The sequence below is a fragment of the Nyctereutes procyonoides genome, unplaced genomic scaffold (genome assembly GCF_905146905.1).
Source record: "Nyctereutes procyonoides isolate TBG_1078 unplaced genomic scaffold, NYPRO_anot_genome, whole genome shotgun sequence".
In the NCBI taxonomy this organism is placed as follows: Eukaryota; Metazoa; Chordata; class Mammalia; order Carnivora; family Canidae; genus Nyctereutes; species Nyctereutes procyonoides.
The window spans coordinates 2203135-2228271 of record NW_026575124.1 but is presented as its reverse complement, the minus strand read 5'-3'; the positions used below and the strand labels follow the sequence as shown (position 1 = coordinate 2228271).

At 40.6% G+C, this 25137-nt stretch overlaps 2 protein-coding genes across 5 annotated transcripts in view; one reads left to right on the top strand and one right to left on the bottom strand.

The window, feature by feature from the left end:
• The window catches only part of SLC11A2 (solute carrier family 11 member 2), a 62010-nt gene that overhangs the window by 31804 nt on the left and 5069 nt on the right, over positions 1-25137 (top strand). For 2 of the 4 annotated variants that reach the window (XM_055336986.1, XM_055336988.1), the window contains exon 17: positions 3279-4806. In XM_055336986.1, the coding sequence (XP_055192961.1) occupies positions 3279-3356 (78 nt within the window). In that variant the 3' untranslated portion in view covers positions 3357-4806. Of the gene's footprint in view, positions 1-3278; positions 4807-23148; positions 23876-25137 lie in introns of those variants that run through there. The other 2 variants (XR_008665975.1, XR_008665974.1) reach the window with 2 other exon arrangements.
• On the bottom strand, positions 7292-23932 carry HIGD1C (HIG1 hypoxia inducible domain family member 1C). The gene is made up of 3 exons (XM_055336989.1): positions 23839-23932; positions 18440-18574; positions 7292-7454 (listed from the first exon to the last, which is right to left on the bottom strand). The coding sequence occupies exons 1-3, from the start codon at positions 23930-23932 to the stop codon at positions 7390-7392; spliced, it is 294 nt and encodes a 97-aa protein (XP_055192964.1). The 3' UTR covers positions 7292-7389.

The following is a 25137-nucleotide window of genomic DNA, read 5'->3' as shown; positions in this document are numbered from 1 at the left end:
GGACCAGTGAATCTAACCATGTTGGCTTCTCGTGGCACCTTAGCTTATGAATGTTAATAACCACTAACACTGACTACCGTATCTCTAGTCCTGGTCTGAGCACTCCCATGACCTCATTTAATTGTTACAAGAGGATCGGCCTCTTTATGGAGGAGGCTGATATAGCCCTAGATCCAAGGGCCAAAAAGTAAAATAACTTCCCCACATAACATTGCTGGTAAATAAGCAGTTGGCACTTTGACTTGAATAGCTTAACTCCAGAGCCCACATATCATTACCAAACTATCCTTTATTTTTTCTTTTAAAGATTGTATTTATTCATGAGAGACCCAGGGAGAGAGGCAGAGACACAGGCAGAGGGAGAAGCAGGCTCCATGCAGGGAGCCCGATGTGGGATTCCATCCCTGAGCCAAAGGCAGACGCTTAATTGCTGGGCCACCCAGTCGTCCGCAAACCATCCTATATAATACACAGTACACACTTTGTGCAAGGTCAAGACATCAAGTTCTTAATACCGGGAACACATCAGAGCATTTGCGTGATATTCTGATTAGTGATAAAATATATTTTAGCTAACAAGTTGCCAACTGGTAGGCTAATATTGTTTGGCCTGTGCTAAATTTGAAACAACTTTGAAGGATTTTTGGTAAGCACAGAAAATGGACAGGGCCGGCCCCTCTGTGATCCTACGCCAATAGTAGCTAAGAACTATTAGGCTTACTCATTTGCATTACCTCCCTACCCTTGACAGTATTTAGCCTATTCCTGTGTCATTTAGCCCCATTTCTTAGTGTCTCAGAGCAGTATGTCAAAGTTTGCCAACAAGGAGGTTCTGATAAGTCATCTGAGTGACTCTGGGGATCATGGGAGTAATCAACCCTTACCTACTATATAATGAGGAAGCCCACCACCTCAGCTCTCGTGAAAAGGCTGCAGTGAATTCATAGTGTATCTGACAATTGCTCAGGTTAAAATCCGAGATGTTAAGACCTTGAAGTGAGGGATCCCTGGGTGGCGCAGCAGTTTGGCACCTGCCTTTGGCCCAGGGCACGATCCTGGAGACCCGGGATCGAATCCCATGTCGGGCTCCCGGTGCATGGAGCCTGCTTCTCCCTCTGCCTGTGTCTCTGCCTCTCTCTCTCTCTGTGACTATCATAAATAAATAAATAAAAATTTAAAAAAAAAAAGACCTTGAAGTGAATAACGAGACTTGTCTGAAGAGTTGTCTCTCTGCCCCAAGGCCAATGTTAATCATTTCCTAGCCCGCTGTTCCTAGTATAGTTTTATCTTGCGCTTCATCTGGGATCGACTTTACGCAGCCATCACAAGCTTGTGAGGTATTCGGGGCAATTTGTGTTAAGAAATTACATTTGTTGAAGACTAACATTTTTAAATGTAGCATATACTACCCTCTTACAAATAAAGGAGGATAAGGCTCCATCCAAAAGGGTACATGAACTTGCTCAAGGTCACAGGTGGCAAGGTTGGAGCTAGAACCCTACCCTGGTACCTTTTCCATTATACTATAATAGACTCTCCTATAGATTTACAGTCTCCGTTCTGTATTAACTCACAGGCTTTTGATGCCAAGGGGTGATAACATTCCTAGAGCCCTAAGTAATACCAGTAGGGCTAAAATGAGATTCAGTGATTGTCTCTGTGTGTAGGGAAGAGAAAAGGAGTAAACCACAACTTCACAAATCCCAACACAAATCATAGGGATTCGGAGGGGGGAGAAAAAGACGCCTGGGTGGCTCAGCAGTTTAGCGCTGCCTTCAGCCCAGGGCATGATGTTGGAGTCCCAGGATGAGTCCCACGTCGGGCTCCCTGCATGGAGCCTGCTTCTCTCTCTGCCTGTGTCTCTCTGCCTCTCTCTGTGTGTGTCTCGTGAATGAATAAATAAAATCTTAAAAAAAAAAAAAAAAAGAGGGCGGCGCCTGGGTGGCTCCATCAGTTAAGCATCCAATTAAGCAGCTGACTGGATCTCAGCTCAGGTCTTGATCTCAGGGTCATGAATTCAAGCCCGGTTCTAGACTCCACGCTGGGTTTGGAGCCTAGTTCAAAACAAATCATAGAGATTCAAGTTTCCAGGAAGGTGTCTGGCTGTGCGTTTTAAAAGCAGCCCACGTGATTCCAATTCAGCCTGACAAACATTTGGGACCCATAGGTCATTTCCCTCTCCCAGCACGTTCTTCTTTTTTTTAAGATTTTATTTATTCATGAGAGACACAGAGAGAGAGAAGGAGGCAGAGACACAGGCAGAGGGAGAAGCAGGCTCCATGTAGGGAGCCCGACGTGGGACTCGATCCCTGATCTCTAGGATCACGCCCTGGGCCGAAGGCAGCGCTAAACCACTGAGCCAGCCGGGCTGCCCACATTTCTTCTTTTCTTAATGAAAGGCTTTTCTCTGCTCCAGGTGCCAAAAGATCATGAGGCCTGGATAATAGGGCTCAGGATTTAGACTGAGCTCAGGATTTAGAATTAGTATTTAATTCTAATACTTTAGAATTAGTATTTAATATTTATTTTAGTTATTTAGAATTTATTTGATTTCTAAGACAGTAATAGAATACAGAATCACTCCGTGTGTTTGCTCTCAATGTCCTAATCAGAAGCAGCCATCCTGGGGCGTCTGATTGTCTGTCAGTTAAGCAGTTCAGGTCCCAGAGTCAGTCTGGCTTCCTGCTCAGTGGGGAGTCTGCTATTCCCTCTCCCTCTGTCCTCCCCCACCCTTCGTTGGTTGTGCACATGCACACTCTGTCTCTGTCAAAATCCTTTTTTAAAAATATTTTATTTATTTATTTGACACACAGAGCCTGAGCAGGGGACAGAAGGAAAAGCAGGCTCCCTATTGAACCGAGAGCTTGACATAGGGCTCAAACCCAGGACCCTGGGATCCTGACCTGAGTGGAAGTCAGACACTTAACCAACTGAGCTACCCAGGGATCCTAAATAAATAAAATCTTTAAAAAAAGAAAGAAAAAAAAAGGCAGCTATCCTGTGGCAAATATGTCACAAAAATAGTCAAAGTGCAAATTTTGCTGAGGGCATTTGGCACTCTCTCAGTTCTTAACTATTTCAGCTGCTAGCTATTGTTTTATATGCCATAAATCATTCATGAATCTATAAGTTATTTCTATTCTGAGATTAAAATCAATATAGCAGTACTGGGAAAAGACCTATATTGATGTACTGATTATAGGTATTCACATGCCAGTTACAATATTTAAATACTTGCAAATCAGTCTAACCCTTTGCCTTTTTTTTTTTTTTTTTAGTACCATCTGGGATTGACAGCTCAGCCTGAACTCTACCTTCTGAACACCGTGGATGCTGACTCACTTGTTTCTAGATGACTAACAGCCTGAGAGACTATAAGAATCACTTTCTCTTAGTCCTTTTTGTCCAGGTGTCCTGTTAACATATTCTCTGTTAGTTCAGAGGTGAGTTTTGTTCAGATGTTTTGAACAAAAGGCAAAGATTTCCTCATGGGAAGGGTGTTAAAAGCTGACAGCTGTTACTGTAGGACAGAGACCCATCCACCTCAACAGTCCTACAATAGCCAGAGGTAAATGGCCCATCCTGGCCACACACCCCTATGGGCTTGTGTCTTGACTTCTGGAATTGTAAAAATATATATGCGTATATATTTATGTAAACCTGAACATACCAGTTTGGGTAGTGTTTTAAGGTTATATAAAATTAACAGATTTTTTTTTTTTGAAGATAGTATTCAGATAAATCAGATACTTGTTTTATCTGGGTCGCAACTAGAAAGGAGAGGGAGTAATGAATACTCCTTTTCAGAATGATCTGGTGAAATTAACTTACCTTTAAAAGTGATACTTGACTATGGCCAGTTAAATTCCACTTTGGTTTTAATTGACCAGACCCTTAGCAACTACTTGATACCAGCACATCATTTCTAAGGAAAATGTTTCTTCTTTTCAGCAGTCATATTTAGTCGTGGTTATCGGTGTGCTTTGTAATTGTAATTCTCTCTGTTGCTTTTCTTGAAAACTAGTCAGAGATATGATGGTATTTTCCAAAGAGCTTAATACCTTGTAAGAAGATTCAGAAACCATACTCGAACCAATGATCCGTTTTTCCATGGGATAGTGTAACTCAGCCCATTCTAGCATTCCCGTTGTAGGTATAAAAAGAAGAAACTTCTAACATTTAACTTTGTAAGTCCCAACAGAAGATGATGGAGATATTTGTTTTCTTTCTGATGTTTGCAGAGTCCTACCATGTCTTTTCTTCCCATTTTTTCCCATTAAAACTCCAAACACCATTTCTAGGTCCAAAGTCTATTTCCAGGAATGGCTATTTCTAACGTTGAATTTCCCTGAATGCTAAGCATTTTATTTTAAGATATTTATACCCAGTAAATATCTAGGACTTAAACAACTAGTTCTCATGTCTTAAACTGCCTGCCTAAATGTGGGTTATAGACTTGTTTTGACCCCTTTTCTTAACTGGGACTTTTTTCCTTAAGATTTTTATAATAAAAAAGTTAATACTTAAAAATTAAAAGATTTTGCATAATTATCTGATTGAAAAGAAGATTTTCAACACTGGGCTCCCATTCCTGCGTGGAATTACACTTGGCTGGAATTGAATGGCAGCTATGCATTTTAATGGATCATACTCCAGGGTGGCACACACACACACCTTCATTTCCTTCTAGCCACAAAGGCACTGAGTTTGCAAACACTGTAGCTTTTGTATGACTTTGAGCATTGTTTTCCTCTTTCAGCTTAAAAGGTAAAAATCTGATCTCTCTGTTTTATTTTAAAATTTAGTACTTTCCAGTAAGACATTTTTTTTTTTTAAATCCAGACATTGCTTATCTTCATTTATAAAGACTTGGCCTTCTAAGTGGCAAGTTTTCTAGGATGATATTTTAAAATTCTCTCGTTTCTATTTCAGAGGTCCTTTAAACTTCTGGTAAGAGTAGCATCCTTCCAATGTAGGTTAGAGTCCTTCTGATCTTAAAAAATGAAACTAAATTAACATCAATTACCAGCTTTCACTTGAAAAAGATTTTTAAAATGAGTTTCAGTATTTTAGATTCTTTATACATAAATAGCAACTCTAGATGAACCGATTTGGATTTTCCTCCCTTCCTGGGCAATTAAATTTCTCAGTTTCATTACTTAGGGAGTGTTAAAAAGAAAAAAAGGTTAAAAAATCCTGTTTAGCCACTCCTAAAAAGTTGAAGTGCTTGGTTAAACAGAGACTAAGTACTTGGAGGATTCTATAACTCCTCTTCCTCCTTTAGCGGTTTGTTACTGAGAAGAGACTAGAGTTTACAAAAGTTTATAAGTATACCCGACAGGTCATACAACTCTTGTAATTAAAAAATTGGATAAACTGAGTCATGCTAAAACCGGTAGAGGAGACTGATTTCTAAAGAGTGAGTCTTGGGTACACTTCTTTTTTTTTTTTTTTTTTTTAGTATTTTTTTTTAATAATTTTTATTTACTTAGGATAGTCACAGAGAGAGAGAGAGAGAGAGAGGCAGAGACACAGGCAGAGGGAGAAGCAGGCTCCATGCACCGGGAGCCTGATGTGGGATTTGATCCCGGGTCTCCAGGATCGCGCCCTGGGCCAAAGGCAGGCGCCAAACCGCTGCGCCACCCAGGGATCCCAGTCTTGGGTACACTTCTAAGTTAACATTTAGTCATTCTCTACTTTATGATATACAAATCTGGATTTTTTTAAAGATTTTATTTATTCATTTGAGAGAGAGAATGAACAGCAGGGATGGACAGGGAGAGAGAGAAGCAGATTCTCTACCAAGCAGGGAGCCCAACACCGGCTCAATCCCAGGACCCTGGGATCATGACCCAAGTTGAAGACAGATGTTCAACCCACTGAGCCCCACCCAGGAGTCTCTAGATTTCTCTATGTTTATATGGGTATTAATATATTCAATCTTAAGATTAACCTAGATGCATATACTTACTCAGTTTCTGGGGCTTAACATAATAGAGTCATTTTGTAAGAGGATGCTCTGACAACGTATATCCAGAATATCAGAGAAATGCAATTAAATAGTAGTTATGGGGCAGCTGCTGCTACAGAACTGTGTGTCCACCTAATATAAGAGGCGTTCAGAGCGTATCTAGGCAAATGAAAAGTTTAATCAGCAAGTGAAGTGTCGGGTTACAGTAGTTCATGAAAATAGCCTTCTCAGAAGTTTTAAACATTGATATGAAGACACCAAAGTTTCGCCCCAGAAGTGTTGTGCACATTTAGGTACCGTATATAATCTATATATAGGGTCTTCCTGCAATGACTCCTCCTCTTGACCCAAGCTAGTGTGGATAAAGGAGTATCCTGCTTCTTAATTTTTCTACATAGATGATTTTGCATTTTAATTAATTTTTAAAAAGATTTTATTTATCTATTCATGAGAGACACAGGCAGAGGGAGAAGCAGGCTTCTCGCGGGGAGCCCGATGTGGGACTCATCCCAGGACCCCAGGATCAGAACCCCAGCCAAAGGCAGACGCTCAGCCACTGAGCCATCCAGGTGCCCTGCCGATTTTAGATATTAAGTTGCAAAATTATACTCTATTGTTTTGTTATCAGATTTTTTAGCAATTTACCTTTGTGCTCCTAGATGTACTTTTGAGAAGTATAAAAGTGAATACAAGGATATTTAAATGTTAAACATTTATGTTTGTGACTACATAGTCAAGTTTTTAGGTAAGAGTGAGGTGCACAGTAGTAAACCAGATTTAAATAACAACATGACCATTCTCCTCTGATACAATTGTTTCCCATTCTCAAAATGAATTTACAAAAGCTCTAATTACCTTGCCCTATTTGGAGAGAATTAGGTGATAAATAGAGTATCATATTTAATACAGATACAGATAATTTTTCTGTAGCCACTATATAACTAACTTCTAATTTTCAGATTGGTTTGGCATAATACAGATTATTTTCTGCCACTAAATAGAAAATAATAATTCTGAAAGAAAATCATGTCCTAGGTTCGGAAAGACAAGGATACTTTTGAGTTATAATTATTGATTTGGAAATCAACTTTTTTTAATTTTTTTTTAAAGATTTTATTTACTTATTCACAAGAGACACAGAGGCAGAGAGAGAGGCAGAGACAAGAGAAGCAGGCTCCATGCAAGGAGCCCAATAGGAGACTCCACCCTGAGACTCCAGGATCACGCCCTGAGCAGAAGGCACATGTTCAACCGCTGAGCCACCCAGGTGTCCCAGGAAATCAACTTTCGTAACAATTGAGACTTACTATATAAGGCTATGAGAATCCTGTCTCATACTTCTGTAGTATAATTTGCTACATATTGAAATATTATTCTTCATAATAGTTTTTAGAAGCCTTCTTGTCTTATGTGTAGCTTCATTTTTTGGACACATTGAAGATTCGAGGTCTGATGTAATCCTTATACATAGAATAGAGAACACCTAGAAACAAAAAGATATAGATCAGTATGGTATCTATGGAAAACAAATGCTGAATTTCTTCCACTTGTATTTTTCCAAAACTATCCCTCAATTTAAGAATAAACGAAAAAGGGGATCCCTGGGTGGCGCAGTGGTTTAGCGCCTGCCTTTGGCCCAGGGCGCGATCCTGGAGACCCGGGATCGAATCCCACGTCGGGCTCCCGGTGCATGGAGCCTGCTTCTCCCTCTGCCTGTGTCTCTGCCTCTCTCTCCTCTCTCTCTCTCTCTGTGTGTGTGTGTGACTATCATAAATAAATAAAAATTAAAAAAAAAAACCTTTAAAAAAATAAACAAACAAATCTTGTTAACTTTTGGCTTGGATCATTTAAGTGGCTCCAGACAAACCCAAAAAAGCCCTTTAAGATCAATATAAATCTAAATCCAAATTTATACTGTTAACTGTGCCACCCTAGAATTTGAATTTAAAATATTGGTAAAAAAAGTTAGGGAATGGGGAGATTTGACTAGATGAGAAGATAGAAATAATAGACGCCTCAATTCAGCACACCTCTCTATTTAGTATCTACTTGTGCTCTGTGTCTCGAGGGAAACAAAGGTGAAGGGATCGAATCCTTGCTTCTGGAGGTTTACAGGCTAGTGGGTGAAATAGCTATGAGTTAAGGCATTGAGACAGATACCTACAGGTCTTTCACAAAGCCGTGGTCCCAGGGCCCAGGGCTGGGCAGATAGGGATAGGCAGTCAGGGGAAATAGCCTGAGGGATAGAGTTGTTACCTCGACTTGCAGGAATGTTGACCAAAGTTCATACTCAAAGCCAGCTAAGAAGTCTGCTCACCTCCCACCCGTGGCCATATCAGTTATCAAGACATCAGCTCTCTAGTAGGTTGTCTAAACGAAATCCTTTACTTCCTTTCCTTCTGCCTTTTTTTTTTTCTGACGCCCGCTTGTTAGTGTCTTCAAAGAATGCAAAGAGAATAAATGATCCATAAATTAGTTGTTCTTATCTGCACACCTTAGCCAAGTGAGGCAGCTGTCTGCACAGCTTTATTTCTAACCCAATAGTAGTTACAATGGTCACAGATGTATCAAATCCAAGGCAAAAACATGTTTCCTTGAAGCATTGTGGTATCTATGGAAATAACATTTTCAGATGCAGAGAGAACTATAAAACTCATTTCCCTGTGCTTCTTAGACCCAAGATAATTCTTACCTCTTGCCTACCTCATAAATGTTGGTATTCACTGGAGTTCTGATCTCAGCTCTTTTCTCACTTCATTCATATCTGTTGCTTCACTGATAAGCACTTAGATCTCTCTTCTGAATGTGAGACCCATATATTCATTATGCTAGATGTGAAGTTTCCACACACACAGATAGGTGGCCTCCAAACTTTTGAATTGTGCATAAATAAGTGGAGCATGCCCTTCAGAGTGTTCATTTATTTATAAACAATATAAGCGTACTGTGGCCAGTCTGTATATGAGTAAAGCTTTTTTGTGTTTAAGATAAAAATATTTTCTTCCCACATACCCACACCCTAACCCTAACCCTAACTCCTAGGGTATGAGTACTCTAATTTGGAGATGTCTACTCCAGGCACCTCAGTCAGTATAATATAAAATTAAGAGTTCAGGCTCTGGAGTAGATAGCCCATGAGATTGTAAGTAAGTTTTTCCTCTCTAAGAAAATGGGATTGTAACAGGACCTACCTCATAGGGTATTGTTGATAAAGACTTTGTCTGGTTTTTGTCTGGAGTTCCTGGCATAGAGCTTCTAAAATGCTTGGAATTTCCCAGGTGGAGAAATATCTGTATTACTTCATGGGGCGCTTGGATTATACCTGAATTTATGGTAATGGGGTGACCCATGGTGGGCTCCTAGATAACTTCAGGATGTGGCTCGTTATGCCAGAAAGAGCAACCATATGATTAAAGGGTTCTTGGGCCTTCAGGGAGGGGAATAGGACTGGAGATTGAGTTCTGTCATGGGGCCAATGATTTAGTCAATCATGCCTACATAATGAAACCACAATAAAAACTCTGGATGCTGAAGCTCAGTAGAGTTTCTCAGTTTGTAAACACATGGATGTGCTGGAAGGGTGGCATCCCTGGTTCCATAGGGAGAGAGTATAAAACTAATAAAACTGTAATTGTTGGGGCCACGTGTGTGGCTCAGTCAGTTAAGTGTCTGCCTTTGGCTCAGATCATGATCCAGGGGTCCAGGGATCCTTTGGCTCAGGTCATGATCCCAGGGCCTGGGATTGAGCCCCACATCAGGCTGCCTGCTCAGTGGGGAGCCTGCTTCTCCTTCTCAGCCCCCACACCCCTCCCCTTGTGCTCTATCAAATGAATACATAAAATCTTTTTAAAAACAAACTGTAGTCATAAGTATAGAGCTTTCTGAGTTTGTAAGTTGTTCTAGTGAAATATCAAGCCTGAGGAAGTCTTGGGAACCCCTGAATTTGCAGCCAGTTGGTCAGAAGTGCAGGGGCCTGGGGACCCCCCAGTGCCTGGTGTCTGCAGTAACAGCAGTCTCTGGGAACGATTTCCTGAAACCTGTGGCATCTAAGGTGAGCTGCAGGTGGTTGGCATCACTATTGAATTGTATTTCAGCATACCAGGTGGTGTGAAAGAGGTATTTATTAAGATTAAATCACTGTAGGGATCCCTGGGTGGCTCAGCGGTTTAGCGCCTGCCTTTGGCCCAGGGCGTGATCCTGGAGTCCTGGGATCAAGTCCCACGTCGGGCTCCCGGCATGGAACCTGCTTCACCCTCCTCCTGTGTCTCTGCCTCTCTCTCTCTCTCTCTCTCTCTCATAAATAAATAAATCTTTTTTTTTTAAAAAAAAGATTAAATCACTGTAGTATACACCTGAAACTAACATAACACATATGTTAACTATACTGGAATGAAATAAAAATATAATAATAATAAAGTTTACCTGCAAAAAAAGATTAAATGAAATAGTGATATATAAAGCAGAATGGGTTGAACATCATAAACCCTCATTAACTATTAGCTATTATTGTTTTGTCCAACATGTACTTATCCTCCCACTAAATCTGTTCTTTCTCATTCTTTTTTTTTTTTTTTAATATGTTCATGAGAGGCACACAGAGGCAGACACAGGCAGAGAGAGAAGCAGGTTCCCTGCGAGGAGCCCAATGTGGGACTCAATCCCATGACCCCAGGATCACGCCCTGAGCCGAAGGCAGACGCTCAACCACTGAGCCATCTAGGCACTCCTTCATCATTCTTTTTTTTTTTTTTTAAATTTATTCATGAGAGGCACACAGAGGCAGAGACACAGGCAGAGGGAGAAGCAGGCTCCATGCAGGGAGCCCGATGTGGGACTTGATCCCAGGACTCCAGGATCAAGCCCTGGGCTGAAGGCGGCGCTAAACCGCTGAGCCACCCACGCTGCCCTTCTTCATTCTTCACATTAGTGAAAGGCACTTCTTTTACCTGATTGCCCAAACCGAAACCTAGGAATCATCCTTGACTCCTCCTTCCTTCCTTCCTTTTCCCAAACACTTAGTTGCTGAATCCTGAATGTTTCTAGAACCCATCTCCTCTCCATTTTTACTATTACCGCTTTAATTCAAACCCAGTTCATCATCTAATTGACTTCTCCGTCTTCGCTTTCTCCCCTGCTTTACAAATCATCTCTAATCATTTTCTTTTTCCTCTTTACATTTTTTTCATAGTGAAATATAATATGCACGGAAAATGGTAGACACAGTCTAAGTGACCAGATAACAAACAGTTGTAAAGTGAATACCTGGAGTTGTAGGTCACAAAATAGAATAGAGCAAGCATCCTAGAAGCACCCAAGGTTTCCCTCTCTGACCACACCTCCCTCTCCTTTCCGTAATCACTGTCCTGACTTTTATGGTAGTAGTTTTTGTTCCTAGTGTGACCCTCTGTTTAAACAGTTTCATATTGCCTGTGTTTGAGCAGGCCTTCCTCAGCTGCCATTCTGTCTACATTATTCCCCTCTTTAAATCTTTCACCGGCTCACAACATCTTGTTAACGCCTCAGCTTGCAACCATATACATCTATTGGGGATTTGCTTTTATACCAGTTTAGCCAGGCTGTAACTTTTTTTTTTTTTTTTTCAGGATTCCCATCCCTGCATCTTTCTGGGTTAGTTTGGTTCATAACAGACATTTTGCTTGAGATTTGAAGGTGAAGCAGCAGGTGCTATATTCTTTTTACGCTTGGAAGGCTTGATGTGAGGTACCAGGTGCTGTTACCACTTACATGTTGTTGTTTATCTGGTGACTCACCTTGCCATTGTTAGGGAGCAGTCAGACCCACAGATCCTTCAGCTCCTTCTCCATATCCTCCCTTAGCTTCTTTGGCTCCTACGCTAGTGGATGAACTCCATGATAGAGGGTACCAGCTTCTCCTACAGCTCACACCATGATCAAAGTTGGAGTCAGTAAGAGACTGACTCAGGTTTCTCTTTGTGGGTTCTGGCTCTTCCTTGAAGATCCCAGTTTATTTTTCCTTCCCAATTGCTGCCTTGCTAACTTGAGGCTCCAGCCTTAGAAACATAAGCAACAGTCTAACATGGACTGTTTACCCAGCTCTTAAAATTTATTAAGGTCATATTTCTATAATAAATCCCTTTTTATATCACTCCTAGTAGTTTTGCTTTACTGATAAAGATTTTGGTTACAGAACCTTCCAGAGGAACATAACCATGAGAGTAGATTCTCTGAATTGGTTCTGTGTCATCTGCTGATTGGATTTAAAGATATTAATGGCCTTTTTTTTTTTCAGTAGTACAGAGGATGCTAACAGTCCATGGCATGCAGTAGTAAAACATTTTTTTTTAAGATTGTCACCTATAGATAACCTTAATCAGGTGCCTATAGAAAACAGACTTTGGGGGACACCTGGGTGGCTCAGTGATTGGGCGTCTGCCTTTGGCTCAGGGCATGATCCTGCGGGCCCCACATCGGGCTCCCTGCATGGAGCCTGCTTCTCTGCCTTTGAGAGTCTCTGCCTCTCTCTGTGTGTCTCTCATGAATAAATAAATAAAATCTTTAGAAAAATAAAGGACCACGCCAATGACCTCATTTAAAAAAAGAAACGGGGCAGCCCGGGTGGCTCAGCGGTCCAGGGCGGGATCCTGGAGACCCGGGATCGAGGCCCACGTAGGGCTCCCTGTGTGGAGCCTGCTTCTCCCTCTGCCTGTGTCTTTGCCTCTCTCTCTAATAAATAAAATCAAAGAAAGAAAGGGAAGGAAGGAAGGAAGGAAGGAAGGAAGGAAGGAAGGAAGGAAGGAAGGAAGAAAGGAAAGAAGGAAGGAGAAAGAAAGAAAAAAAGAAAGAAAGAAAGAAAGAAAAAGAAAGAAAGAAAGAAAGAAAGAAAGAAAGAAAGAAAGAAAGAAAGAAAGAAAGAAAGAGGCTTTGGGTGATGAGGTATTTACTCTTACAGAACATTTAATGGAAATAAGGAGTATAATTAGGTTGGTTTCTTTTAAGTGTACTGGAGAACTTTGGAAAACAAAATGAACAAAATGAAGCTCCAAAACAAAGTTCAGGGCTTCTAACTCCTTAATCCAGGTCCTGTGAGGGACCTGAAAACTTTATGACTTTCCAGAAAGGAACTCAGCTCCCATAGCTGTGAGGTTGATATTTTTGGAAAACATACACAGAAACTAATCCTGTTAGTGATTAATCACAACAATAATAAAATTCCCAACCTCACAAAGTTAAGGCATTGCTTTGGAAAGAGTGAGATCCTAAAAATTAGGATGGGAACATATGGGCAGGTTTCAGTGAAACGGGGTCCTGAACTCCTGTATCTGACTGAGACTGCTTTCCACTCCTTCCTGAGAATGACTCAAACTTGGACTGAGAGGTAATCTCCACTAAATGAGGTTGAAATGCCAGAGCTTTCTTGGTATACTTCCAGGGTACAGCAGTGATTCTGTACTGGCAGTCATTCTTCTTTACAGGGGCAGTTTCCCCAGGGAAATCTGGCAATGTCCGGAGGCATTTTTGGTTGTCACACTGGAGGTGGGTGGGTGCTATCTGCATCTACTGGGTAGATGTCAGGGATGCTGCTAAACATCCTGCAATGCACAAGACAGCCCTCCACAACAAAGAATAAGCAGTCCAAAATGTCAGTAGTACTGAGATTGAGAAACTTTGCCATTTAGGAAGGTATCCAAAGGCTTGGGAGATTGGAATGTTAAAGTGGATTTCTCCTGCTCACTCATCTCCTAAATATATCTATTTCTTTCCCCGAGGCTGTGAGAAATAACATTTGTGAAGGGAGCCCCTGATATCCTTAGAGAGTTTTGTGGTGACTACCGTCTGTAAGACAGAATTGACAGTGGGAATTACCAAGCTCTCTGAATTCAGTGGAGATGATGGGATCCTGAGTGGCAGGGGTCAAGTGTCATCATTTAGTTGACAAAGACAAGGAAAGTATGATTACTGTAATGGGCAGCAAAGACTAAACAGTAATCAGCATAGTCTAAGCCACAAAGGTCTTTGGCATTGGCTAATTGATTATGGTGTCCCTAGAGTTGAAAGTAGTGGGCAGCAGGTAAGCAGGAAAACTCTAGGTTGGGTGAGTGGAAGTTTCACTTGAATCATCACAGTAGACAGCCATGGCCCCCTGACCAATTCCCAGATTTGAGTCGCTTCACAGACCCAGAGTCCCTTGAATAAAGCAAAGATCACATCTCCTTAAGACCCTGTTGCACAGCCAAAAATGTAAATACTGTAAGTACTCCATTTCACCTTCCCTATTGAGATCTATGGCCGTTCACCAAGGTGCCTGTGCACAAGGAAGGGAAAATAATCGCCATTTGTAGGAGATTATTATTAAATATTGGTTCTGAATTGATACTAATACCTGGAGAATTAGAGTGGTCTAGCAGTCAAGCTAGGAGTTTATAGAGGTCAGGTGGTCAGTAGAGTTTTGCTTTGGGTCTATTCTCCTGGTGGGTCCCTGAGTTATTTCTCCAGTTCTGGAATGTGTAATTGGAATGGACAAACTCAGCAACTGTCAGAATCCTCACATCGGTTCCCTGACCTGTGGTGTAAGGGCTATTATGGTCAGGAAAGCTAACCGTAAGCCATTCTACTTGCCTCTATCTACCAAAGAGTAAAAACCAAAGCATTACTGCATTACCAGATGGATTGTAGAGAATAGTGCCATCATCAAGGACTTTAAAGATGTAGATTCCTACAAGATACCCATTCAACTTGCCTCTTTGGCCAGAAGACAGATGGAACTTGGAGAATGATAATGGATTTCTATTAAATAATCAGGTCATCACTCTGATTGGAGCTGCTGTCCAGGTATGCTTTCTTTGCTAGAGCATATCAGTACAAATGTATTTGCTATTTGGTTTGCAGCTCTTTTTTTTTTTTTTAAAGATTTATTTATTTATGATAGAGAGAGAGGCAGAGACACAGGAGGAGGGAGAAGCAGGCTCCATGCCGGGAGCCCGACGCGGGACTCGATCCCGGGACTCCAGGATCGTGCCCTAGGCCAAAGGCAGGCACTAAACCGCTGAGCCACCCAGGGATCCCTGGTTTGCAGCTCTTAATCTAGTTGATTGTTTTTTTCTGTATACCTTTTTTTTTTTAATTTTATTTACTTATTCATGAGAAACAGAGAGAGGCAGAGACATAGGCAGAGGGAGAAGCAGGCTCCATGCAGGGAGCTCGACATGGGACTCGATCCCAGGACTCCGTGATCACGACCTAAGCCAAAGGCAGATGCTCAACCACTGAGCCACCCGGAGCCCCATTGGTATACCTTTTAATAAAGACAGTCAGAGGGCAGCCCCGGTGGTGCAGCGGTTTAGTGCCGCCTGCAGCCACGGGTGTGATCCTGGAGACCCAGGATCGAGTCCCACATCGGGCTTTCTGCATGGAGCCTGCTTCTCCCTCTGCCTGTGTCTCTGCCTCTCTCTTTGCTCTCTCTGAATGAATAAATAATAATCTTAAAAAATAAAAATAAAAAATAAAATAAAGACAGTCGGAAGCAGTTTGCTTTCACATGGTTGGGCCAAGAGTATACTTTCATTATTCAGTCTCAGGGCTGCCTAAAGTCTCTAGTCGATGCCATAATCTAGTCTGCAAGGACCTTGATCATCTCTCCAATCCACAGGATATCACGTTAGTCCATTGCATCGATCTGACCTATTAAGTGGAAATTAGGTTTCTACTATACTGTACAAAAGTAGAGGAAGGAGGTAAGTGTCTGGAATGCATATCTCCTGGGGGCATTTTTTTAGTACTCCCATGTCCTGTGATTAAAGACACTGGAAAACTATACCCAATACGAGCAGGATGGCTAATGACTAGGCCATTTAGGAATGAAGGTATGGGTCACCATGCCAGGCAAATAACCATGAATAGCCAAGGTGCTTGCTGAAGGCAAACGGAGTATGAAATGGCTAGTGGAAGAACATGGTTATAACACCAGCCATGACCACCTGACCAGTTGTAGAAACAAAGTTTGGTGGCTATAAATATTCCTTCCTTATTTTGATTTGAATACATTTGTGTATACATTAACCATGTAACCATTGTGTAACCATTAACCATTAACCATGTAACCATTCTCCTATTTGCCACTTCCATTTATCTACCATCGAATGTAAGAACTGTTAATAATAGTTATCCTTATGTTTCAGGATTTAGCTTACAGGATATCTAAGGGGAATGTGACTCTGCTCAAAGACAAATCAGCACCACTCAAAGATAGATAAAGGGACTTTGTATCCTCTTTTGGGAGAGAATTAGCATGTTTTTGGTTATACATTGGATTGTTGATTTTGCCATTGTCTTTATTTCAAAGTTAAGTGTATTAAAAGAGGTGTGTATAGATGCCAAGGTGACAAGGGGTAGACAATGGTGAATTTGTATTGTGTCAAACTATATATTTTCCAGAATTCCTTTCCTTTTATTCCCTGAGTTATTACAGATGGGACATTTTGCATAAGATTTAGAAGGTAGAAGTGAAGCAGCAGCCAAATTCATTTGTGTTTGGAAGGCAGTATTGCAGCATATCTTTGCTTATCTGCTGGTCCACTTTGTTGGCATGTGGCAACAACTCGGAGTACAGCTACTGTGGCATCTGCTGAATTTCCTCCTTCACCTTTTCTGACTCCTTGGCCAGATTCATGTTTAGTTCCAAGATGAAGGGCATCATTTTTCCCCTCTGTCACTCCCACCCTCAAATTTAGAGGCTTAGAGATGGTGAGAAATCCACAAGGGTTCCAAACAGTCCATCCTGTGTGTTCCAGCTCACCCTTGCAGGTTCTGGATTTTTCTTGTTTCCCTCAGTTTACATATCCTTGTTCATTCTCAGTGCTTGCCCTGCTCACTTCAGGCCCCAAGTACTGATATATATGCAGTGGCCTCACAATTACATAATTCCACAATTATATAATGCCTATAATAAATCTCTTATGATTTATTACTACTAGTAGCTCTGCTTGATTGATTCACTTACCACCAAGCTACGTGGAGTTCCACTAATGTGCCATGCTTCTGGGCCTTTGTTTTTTCCTCTGTCTAGAATCCTGATCTCCTCTGCCTAGCTAATTCCTGCATCTGTTTGGCTCATATAGTTTACATCCTTAGAGAAGCTTCCCCTGGACTCTCAGCTCTAATTAAATGCCCCCCCCCCTTTGTTCTTGTGCTTCCATAGCAACCTGTGCTATCTCTGTCATAGTATCTATGACTTTATACTGTCTTTTGTTCTTGGTTGATCTCCCTAAGGAGACTAAACAATTTGAGGGTAGGGACTGAGTCTTATCTCTGTATCTCTAGACTGGTACAGTGCCTGGCACATAGCAAGTGCTCAATAGATGTTTGCTAAAATAGATGAAAATGAGCACTTTCAGTTTGTAGTGGAGTTCCTTGTATTTTCAACACCTGCATAGCACAGCTCATGGTTATAAGATAATTACCATGTAACTCCCTATAGGCAAGCCTCACATCTATCAGTCCATAATCCTAGACCTACTCTTAGGCCGACTCTACTTTGCACAGCATGACCTAAGAACACTGTGACTTGTTCTCATTATTGTAGACAACAAGGAAGTTAGATAATTTAGGTCCCGAAATGGACTTCTCGTTAGAACTATCTGATTTAGCCATTGATATAACCAGAATTAACCAGATAATTTTATACCTGCTCTTTGGATTCGACTGTGTTAAGTATTGCTTAATTTATAGACTAATTTAAAAAGGTTTGCCTATTACTCAGACTGGGAATAAAAGGAGAACAGTTGTTGAGACTTGTGGACTCTAAAAATGTATTCTTCCCAGTTAAGCTACACTAATAATTATATCTGCTGTTCAAGTAGGCTGGGAACTATGCTGCACTTAGGTGAGCAATAAAGGCTGGAATCTAGAACCAGTACTTTCGTTGGGTTATGTAGAGTACAAACTATTCACTGCTCCTTTCACTATACAAGATAACAGAACCCATAACCTAGGTCTCTACCTTTTCTTTTCTTTTTTTTTAATTTTTTTTATTTTTATTTATTTATGATAGTCACAGAGAGAGAGAGAGAGAGAGGCAGAGACACAGGCAGAGGGAGAAGCAGGCTCCATGCACCGGGAGCCCGACGTGGGAATCGATCCCGGATCTCCAGGACCGCGCCCTGGGCCAAAGGCAGGTGCCAAACCACTGCGCCACCCAGGGATCCCTACCTTTTCTAAATCAAATTTTCTACCTTTTAAAAATATTTTTAGGTATAATTGATCTACAACATTATATGAGTTTCAGGGCTCCAGTAATGATTCATTATTTGCATATATTGTAAGGATCACCACAGTAAATCAGTTAACAACTGTAACCATGCATAGTTCCAGAATTTTTTCTTGTGATGAGAACTTGATCTTGACCCAATACTCATTTTCTAATATGATTGAATAAAACAAATTAAAAATTCTCAAAGACAGCTGAACATAAGACACAAATTAAGTAGGTTACCTAGAGTCACAGCTCCTACAACAAATCCTTGGGCAGCAACTCTCATGTGAATAAGATGAATGGACATTTTCTGATCTTTTCTGTACTTTAACTTGTAAAGACCATAGGACACCACAGTCAGAAAGCCTGCTATTCCTGTGAATTAAAAAAGTAGAGGTTATGTAAATAGTAGACTGGAGTCCCCAAGATTTAGAGAGCTGAAAAGAAGACTGTACTTGGATCAGTACTTGGAACATAAGCAGGCAAAATACCAAAGAATACTTTAAGAAGAACCATGCTGAATTTGATCCACCAGGTTTTTAAATAGACCCTTAACACTTATGGATTCAATATTTGCAGTTTTGACTCTTCCCAGAAAATCCTGAATCATGTAGTAATTTCTAATGTTCCTGGGGCATGATTTCATATTGTGCATAGTGGAAGGTTTTTATTTGGGGGCAAGTCACTAAGCCAGTGAGCAAACCAACCAAACATCCCAGCACCCATTGCTTTCAAATGTTTGGTTTTACTCCTCTCTACTTGTTATCAAATCAGGAGTAAATCTAGTAAAGAGATAAAAATTTTGGGATCCCTGGGTGGCGCAGCGGTTTGGCGCCTGCCTTTGGCCCAGGGCGCGATCCTGGAGACCCGGGATCGAATCCCACATCGGGCTCCCGGTGCATGGAGCCTGCTTCTCCCTCTGCCTGTGTCTCTGCCTCTCTCTCTCTCTGTGTGACTATCATAAATAAATAAAAAATAAATAAAAAAAAGATAAAAATTTTGATCTATAAAAATGAGATTTAAATTTTAATGAGACGGAAAGGTGTGAATATTTGCACAAGAAGTGACTCCACAAAGAACTGTGACTCTAGAAAACTCAGGAATACAGGTATTTCTGTATTCCCTATGGAATAGTGAATATACTGCTGTGACAACCAAAATCCTACATAATTGGCCCTAAACATAGTAAACTGATCAACTGAATAGAAAAGATTCTAGAAAGAGATTTAAAACTCTGTGAGAAAAAAATAATAAAATAAAAAAATAAAACTCTGTGAGAACTTAATTTATGACAAATCAAATAACCAAATAACAAATAAAGGAATAGTGATTTAATATATACCATTGGTACAATTTTCTGGTATGGAGAACTTGGATTTGTATCTCACATCAGACCCTACAAAAAATTCTGAATTAAGTGTAAAAACAAAACAAAAATATAAATAAAAACTAGAAGAAAACAGAATAGCATATTCATAACATCTAAAAGGAGGTTAAAGTAGGGATGCCTAGGTGGCTCAGTGGCTGAGCAACTGCCTTGGGCCCAGGGCGTGATCATGGGGTCCCAGGATCAAGTCCCACATCAAGTCCTCCATCCCTGCATGGAGCTTGCTTCTCCCTCTGTCTGTGTCTCTGCTTCTCTCTGTGTGTATCTCTCATGAATTAATAAATAAAATATTTTTATAAATAAATAAATGAATGAATGAAGGTAAAGTTGACAAGAAAATGACAAAGACAAAATGCCATGTTTTGACATAAGAGTAAAGAAAATTGGGATTCCCTGGGTGGCTCAGCGGTTTAGAGCCTGCCTTTGGTCCAGGGTATGATCCTGGAGACCAGGGATCAAGTCCCACGTCAGGCTCCCTGCATGGAAACTGTTTCTACTTCTGCCTGTGTCTCTGCCTTTCTCTCTCTGTGTATGTGTGTCTCTCAGGAATAAATAAATAAAATCTTTAAAAAAAAAAAAAAAAGAGTAGAGAAAAATTTGCATAATAAAAGCATGGGTCTATTTTGGGGGTTCTCTCTTCTATCTTGTTGATCTGTTTATCCCTCCAGCAACACTACACTGTCTTTGTTACTATAGCCGTATGGTACACCTCAATATCAGGTACAGTGATTTCTCCTACTTTATCCTTTTTTTTTTAATTTTTTAAGATTGTTTTAGCCATTCTAGGACTTTTTTTTTTTATTTTAAGATTTATTTATTTATTCATGAGACACACAGAGAGAGAGGCAGAGACACAGGCAGAGGGAGAAACAGGCTCTTTGCAGGAGCCTGATGTGGGACTGGATTCCGGACCCTGGGATCACGACCTGAGCCCAAGGCCTGCTGAGCCACCCAGGTGTCCCCCTTCTAGGACTTCTGCCTTCAGATGTAAATTTTAGAATAAGAATAAGCTTGTCTTATCTATGAAAAACCTTGCTGGGATTTTGATAGGAATTACGTGAAACCTATAGATCAATTTGGGGAGAACTGACATATATTCTTTATATGTGTAATCTTCTTTACTGTATATTTAGTATATTTATACTACATGTAGTCTATATTTAGGTCCTTTCTGATTTCTTTCATTAACATTTTGTAATGAGCATACAGATTATATACATGTTAAGCATGTATCTAAGCATTTAATTTTCTTTGGAGTGATTGTGAATGGTGCTACGGTTTTTTGTTTTTGTTTTTTTTTAAAGATTTTATTTCTTTATTCATGAGAGACATAGGAAGAGAGGCAGAAACACAGGCAGAGGAAGGAGAAGCAGGCTCCATGCAGGGAGCCCGATGTGGGACTCCATCCCAGGAATCCGGGATCATGTCCTGAGCCAAAAGCAGACGCTCAACCGCTGAGCCACCCAGGTGTCCCAGCAGTTATGTTTTTAATTTAAGTTTCCATATGTTTGTTGTAATATATAGATATGCGATTGATATTTACGTAGGATAGCAACTTTTGATTAGTTATGTTGGCACATGTGTGTTTTTATGGGTGGGTGAGGATATATTTATTCCTTTTGAGTCCATTTAATAGATGGAAGTAAGAGAGTAATTGCATTTACATGTACATTTTATAGTCTGATTAGCACATGAAATAAAAATTAAAATGACATAGCAAAAAACAATAATAAAACAATGGTAGGCACATTGACAAACAGGTACGATGCTGAAAGCTCTGTAAGTTTAGCCAAATCTTAAGAACCCTGGAAATATACAATAAGTGGTATTAAACTGAATGTGCTTCCTGCCTTGGAATTCATATTCCAAGGAAATAAGTAAAAGAAACATTGAGGGGTTGACACAAAGATGTTTATGGCTACCGTAGGTATGAAGAAAAACTGAACAAGAACAACAAAAACTGAACAACAACAAACTGAAATGGCTGAAACAGAGGAAAAAATAGCTATCGAAAAAATTATGGAAGTACACAGAAATGTACATATGAAAATGTTAAGTGAAAGGAGCAAAAACAAGTCATCAACACAGAATTTCAATATGTATACAGTGTATGCACAGACCTTAACAGTGATCATATGACAGTTTTAAACAATATAAATAGATTATAATGATGGAAGTTGTTTAAGATAAATCAAAATGTTCTGTAAATTCTCTGCACAGGGCACTCTCGTATAGCAGGAAAGACAAAGTAGATATTACTAGAATAACAATATCTAAACTATTCAACAATATTTATTCAAATTTTATCGTTTATTTTTCTAGCAAAAACTTGATTCTTCCCCCTTATCAAATCAAGGCTCTGTTCTTAGTTAAATTGATTTTGTTTCCTTTGGAGATTAAAGTCAGAACCTCTACTGTTTTCCATATAGTGTCTCTGTGGTTTGTATGTAATTGAATTTGGCTAGAAACACTTTTATCTTTCTACTTTAATCACCCTAAATGTCTCTGGAAAAATAATTTAATTTATGATAGGCAGAGTGATTAATCTCTGTTTATGATAGTGATCTGTTCAAGTGGCACCAAGTTTTGAGTTGTTTTTCTAGTTAAAAATGCTAAGGAAGATGAATTAATCATCATAACATTATTTGCTTCTATTTCTTATGGATGCTATTATCAAATTTTAATCAAATAAAAGTAAAATAATCAGCATATTACTGTAAAGCAAAATTTTGATTCTTTTTAATATGCAAATAATGACACTTATGAAGTTGCTAGATTTGCAGGGACAGTGGAAACCTAACGACATACTATCCAGAAGGTTTTGTTTGTTTTTTTATAAATAAAAAAGATTTTATTTATTTATTCACAAGAGATACAGAGAGAGAGGCAGAGACATAGGCAGAGAGAGAAGCAGGCTCCATGCAGGGAGCCCAATGTGGGACTCGATCCCTTGACTTTGGGATCACACCCTGAGCCAAAAACAGATGCTCAACTGCTGAGCCACCCAGGCGTCCCTCTCCAGAAGGTTTTAAGGTATTAATCACTTATGTAAGTTTATTACATAATGTAAGTCTCATTTAAATAAGTTATTTTAGTAGTTTCCAGACCAAATGAACACCAGGAAAGAGTCAAGGCTGCAGTGTGTAATAATGCTTAGATCAGCTTTAGCATCCAAAAGAAGAAAGAGAAAGCTTAGATTTTATTTATTTATATAAAGATTTTATTTATTTATTATTTATTTATTCATGAGAGACACAGAGCAAGAGAGAGAGAGACAGAGACACAGGCAGAGAGAGAAGCAGGCTGAGAGCGTGACATGGGACTAGACCCCAGGTCTCCAGGATCACGCCCTGGGCTGAAGGTGGCGCTAAACCGCTGAGCCACCCGGGCTGCCAAAAGCTTAGATTTTAAAAATGATATTGATGCTTAGATTCTGTGTTTGTTTTTTTAACGTCCACATACATACAGTGTTTGTTCTAAATGTAAACATAGTAAGACTATCCTGGGAAAGGATAAAGAGGCTGACTCCAGGTCTAATTATAATAACATTTCTTTAATCTAGAGTTTGCTTAACCATCAACCTCAACATCTGGAACACATCAGGGAACCAGCAAAAAGGGCCATTGAACATGAACATCACAAAGTGCATGCTCTGAGATGTGCAGAGAGGTCGGTAGCCCTCGCTTTCATTCAGAGCTTCTTTGCTCTGAAGTGACTCACAATTCCTTTAAACTTTGTATCTAGCTTCTGGTGCCACAAAATACTAGGAGCAGAAGTTTTTTATTGTACTCAACCTCAGTGGAAGGGACAGAAAAATCTGTAAACATCAGACACAAGAACTTAAAGATTGGAGTTAGAGGACAGAGAGACATATCCATCGCGGTCACTAACCAACTTTCAAGATAATAAGCTGCTGCTGCTGCTGCTGATCTGGAGTCAACACAGAAGCGTTAAAGTTCATCCAATCTACTCCGGTTAGAGTAGTTCGGAATTAGTAATTTGAGTTAGACCTCTAATGGAGAGGGGTTAAATAAATAAGATTTGACACTTCATGATAATAATAATAGCTAACATTTACTGGGGATTCGCCGTATACTAGAAATTGTGCTGAAAGTTTCACTCACCTGGAGGGGGTTGGCTTCAATTACCTGAAAAAAATCGATGACCTAAAACAATTCGTTCCTCAAAGATACCGGGTAAGGCGTTGCTATTACCGACAGTTCTCCAGCGTCCAGTCAAGGCCTGCACTTACCCACGGGGACAAAGGGAGAGTCTCTAGATTTCCTGATCAGTCGGGAGAGTTGGCCTTCTTCCTCGTCTGCTGACCACTGGTTATCTGAAGACATTTTTCTCTCTAGTAACAGGAGGGGATAAACGTGGTTGCTGGAAATCATTAAAAATCCATTTACAAAAAATAAAATAAATAAAAATCCATTTCCTCTCCTAATATGTTGTTGATTATGTGTTCATCTGTCTTCAGTTTGCTTGATCTGCCTGTCTGCTCAGTTGAACAGTCATGTTTCCTTCACCCTTTTCATTATGGAATCCTTCCATTTTGTTTGGGGTAAGAGGTAAAAGTGAAGAGGAGAGGATAATCAGATTCCATGAATACAGAGTAAAGACAGATCCTAAGTGGGTTATTCAGTCTCCTTTCACTGCTCAGCATTTGAGATCATTGGGAACCTCAGAACTTCTTCCAAAAGCAAGAATACTTTTACAAAATATATTTTAAAGGATGATGGCAGTGCCAACATGGGCAAAATTACCTCCCAATTTACAGGTGATGGAAGAATGTTCACTGCAGTTTATATAAAGTCCTTCAGATATTTACCAAGCACCGATCACGTACAGGTGCTATGCTAGACAATGGGAAAAATCTTCCCTGTCTACACAGGAATGAGGAAACTCGCAAGAGCAGCTATAATCCCAAGCACCATGGTTTAGCAAGCACCTCAGCCCCGTTAGCTGTGCAACCCACCATTTTCACCTAAAAATTCAAGTATGAGGGCTTCATCCTATGAATGAGCTTTCAGCAGAAGATGGGACATGGTAAGTGGTGGAAGCACCATACCTTGGGCGGACCCCGCCACCTGCCGCCTGTCCCCTGGTGTTCCTGGAGCAGGAAGCTGTGGATCAGAAGAGGCTTTGTAAGGCCAGCACGCGTTTATGTGCAGTTTCCCACTGATCGCTGATGGGAAAGCCCAGGGACCCCCCCATCCCGGCGGGCGTGGCCAGCTGGTACTGGCCAAGGTTTCCACATCCCCTGCTTGGAAGCTCGGGGTAACGCACCTGGACCACGAACACTGGGTTTTCCAAGATACGAAGGAAACGTGAAGGCTTTGAAGAAGCTGCTTTTGTTGAATTCTGCCTTGGGGAGCTCCCAGCTTCCCTCTGCGGCTGCGAGCCCCACTCCCTGATCCGGGGCCCCGAGTCAGGAAGAAAGCGGGCCACGGTCCCAGCACTGGGCCGGGCGGCCGGGGCACCGTTAGCCACCGGAGGCCAAGGTGCTTGTCTGGAAAGCGTAGGCATGTGCTGGAGGGGCACCCGCCGG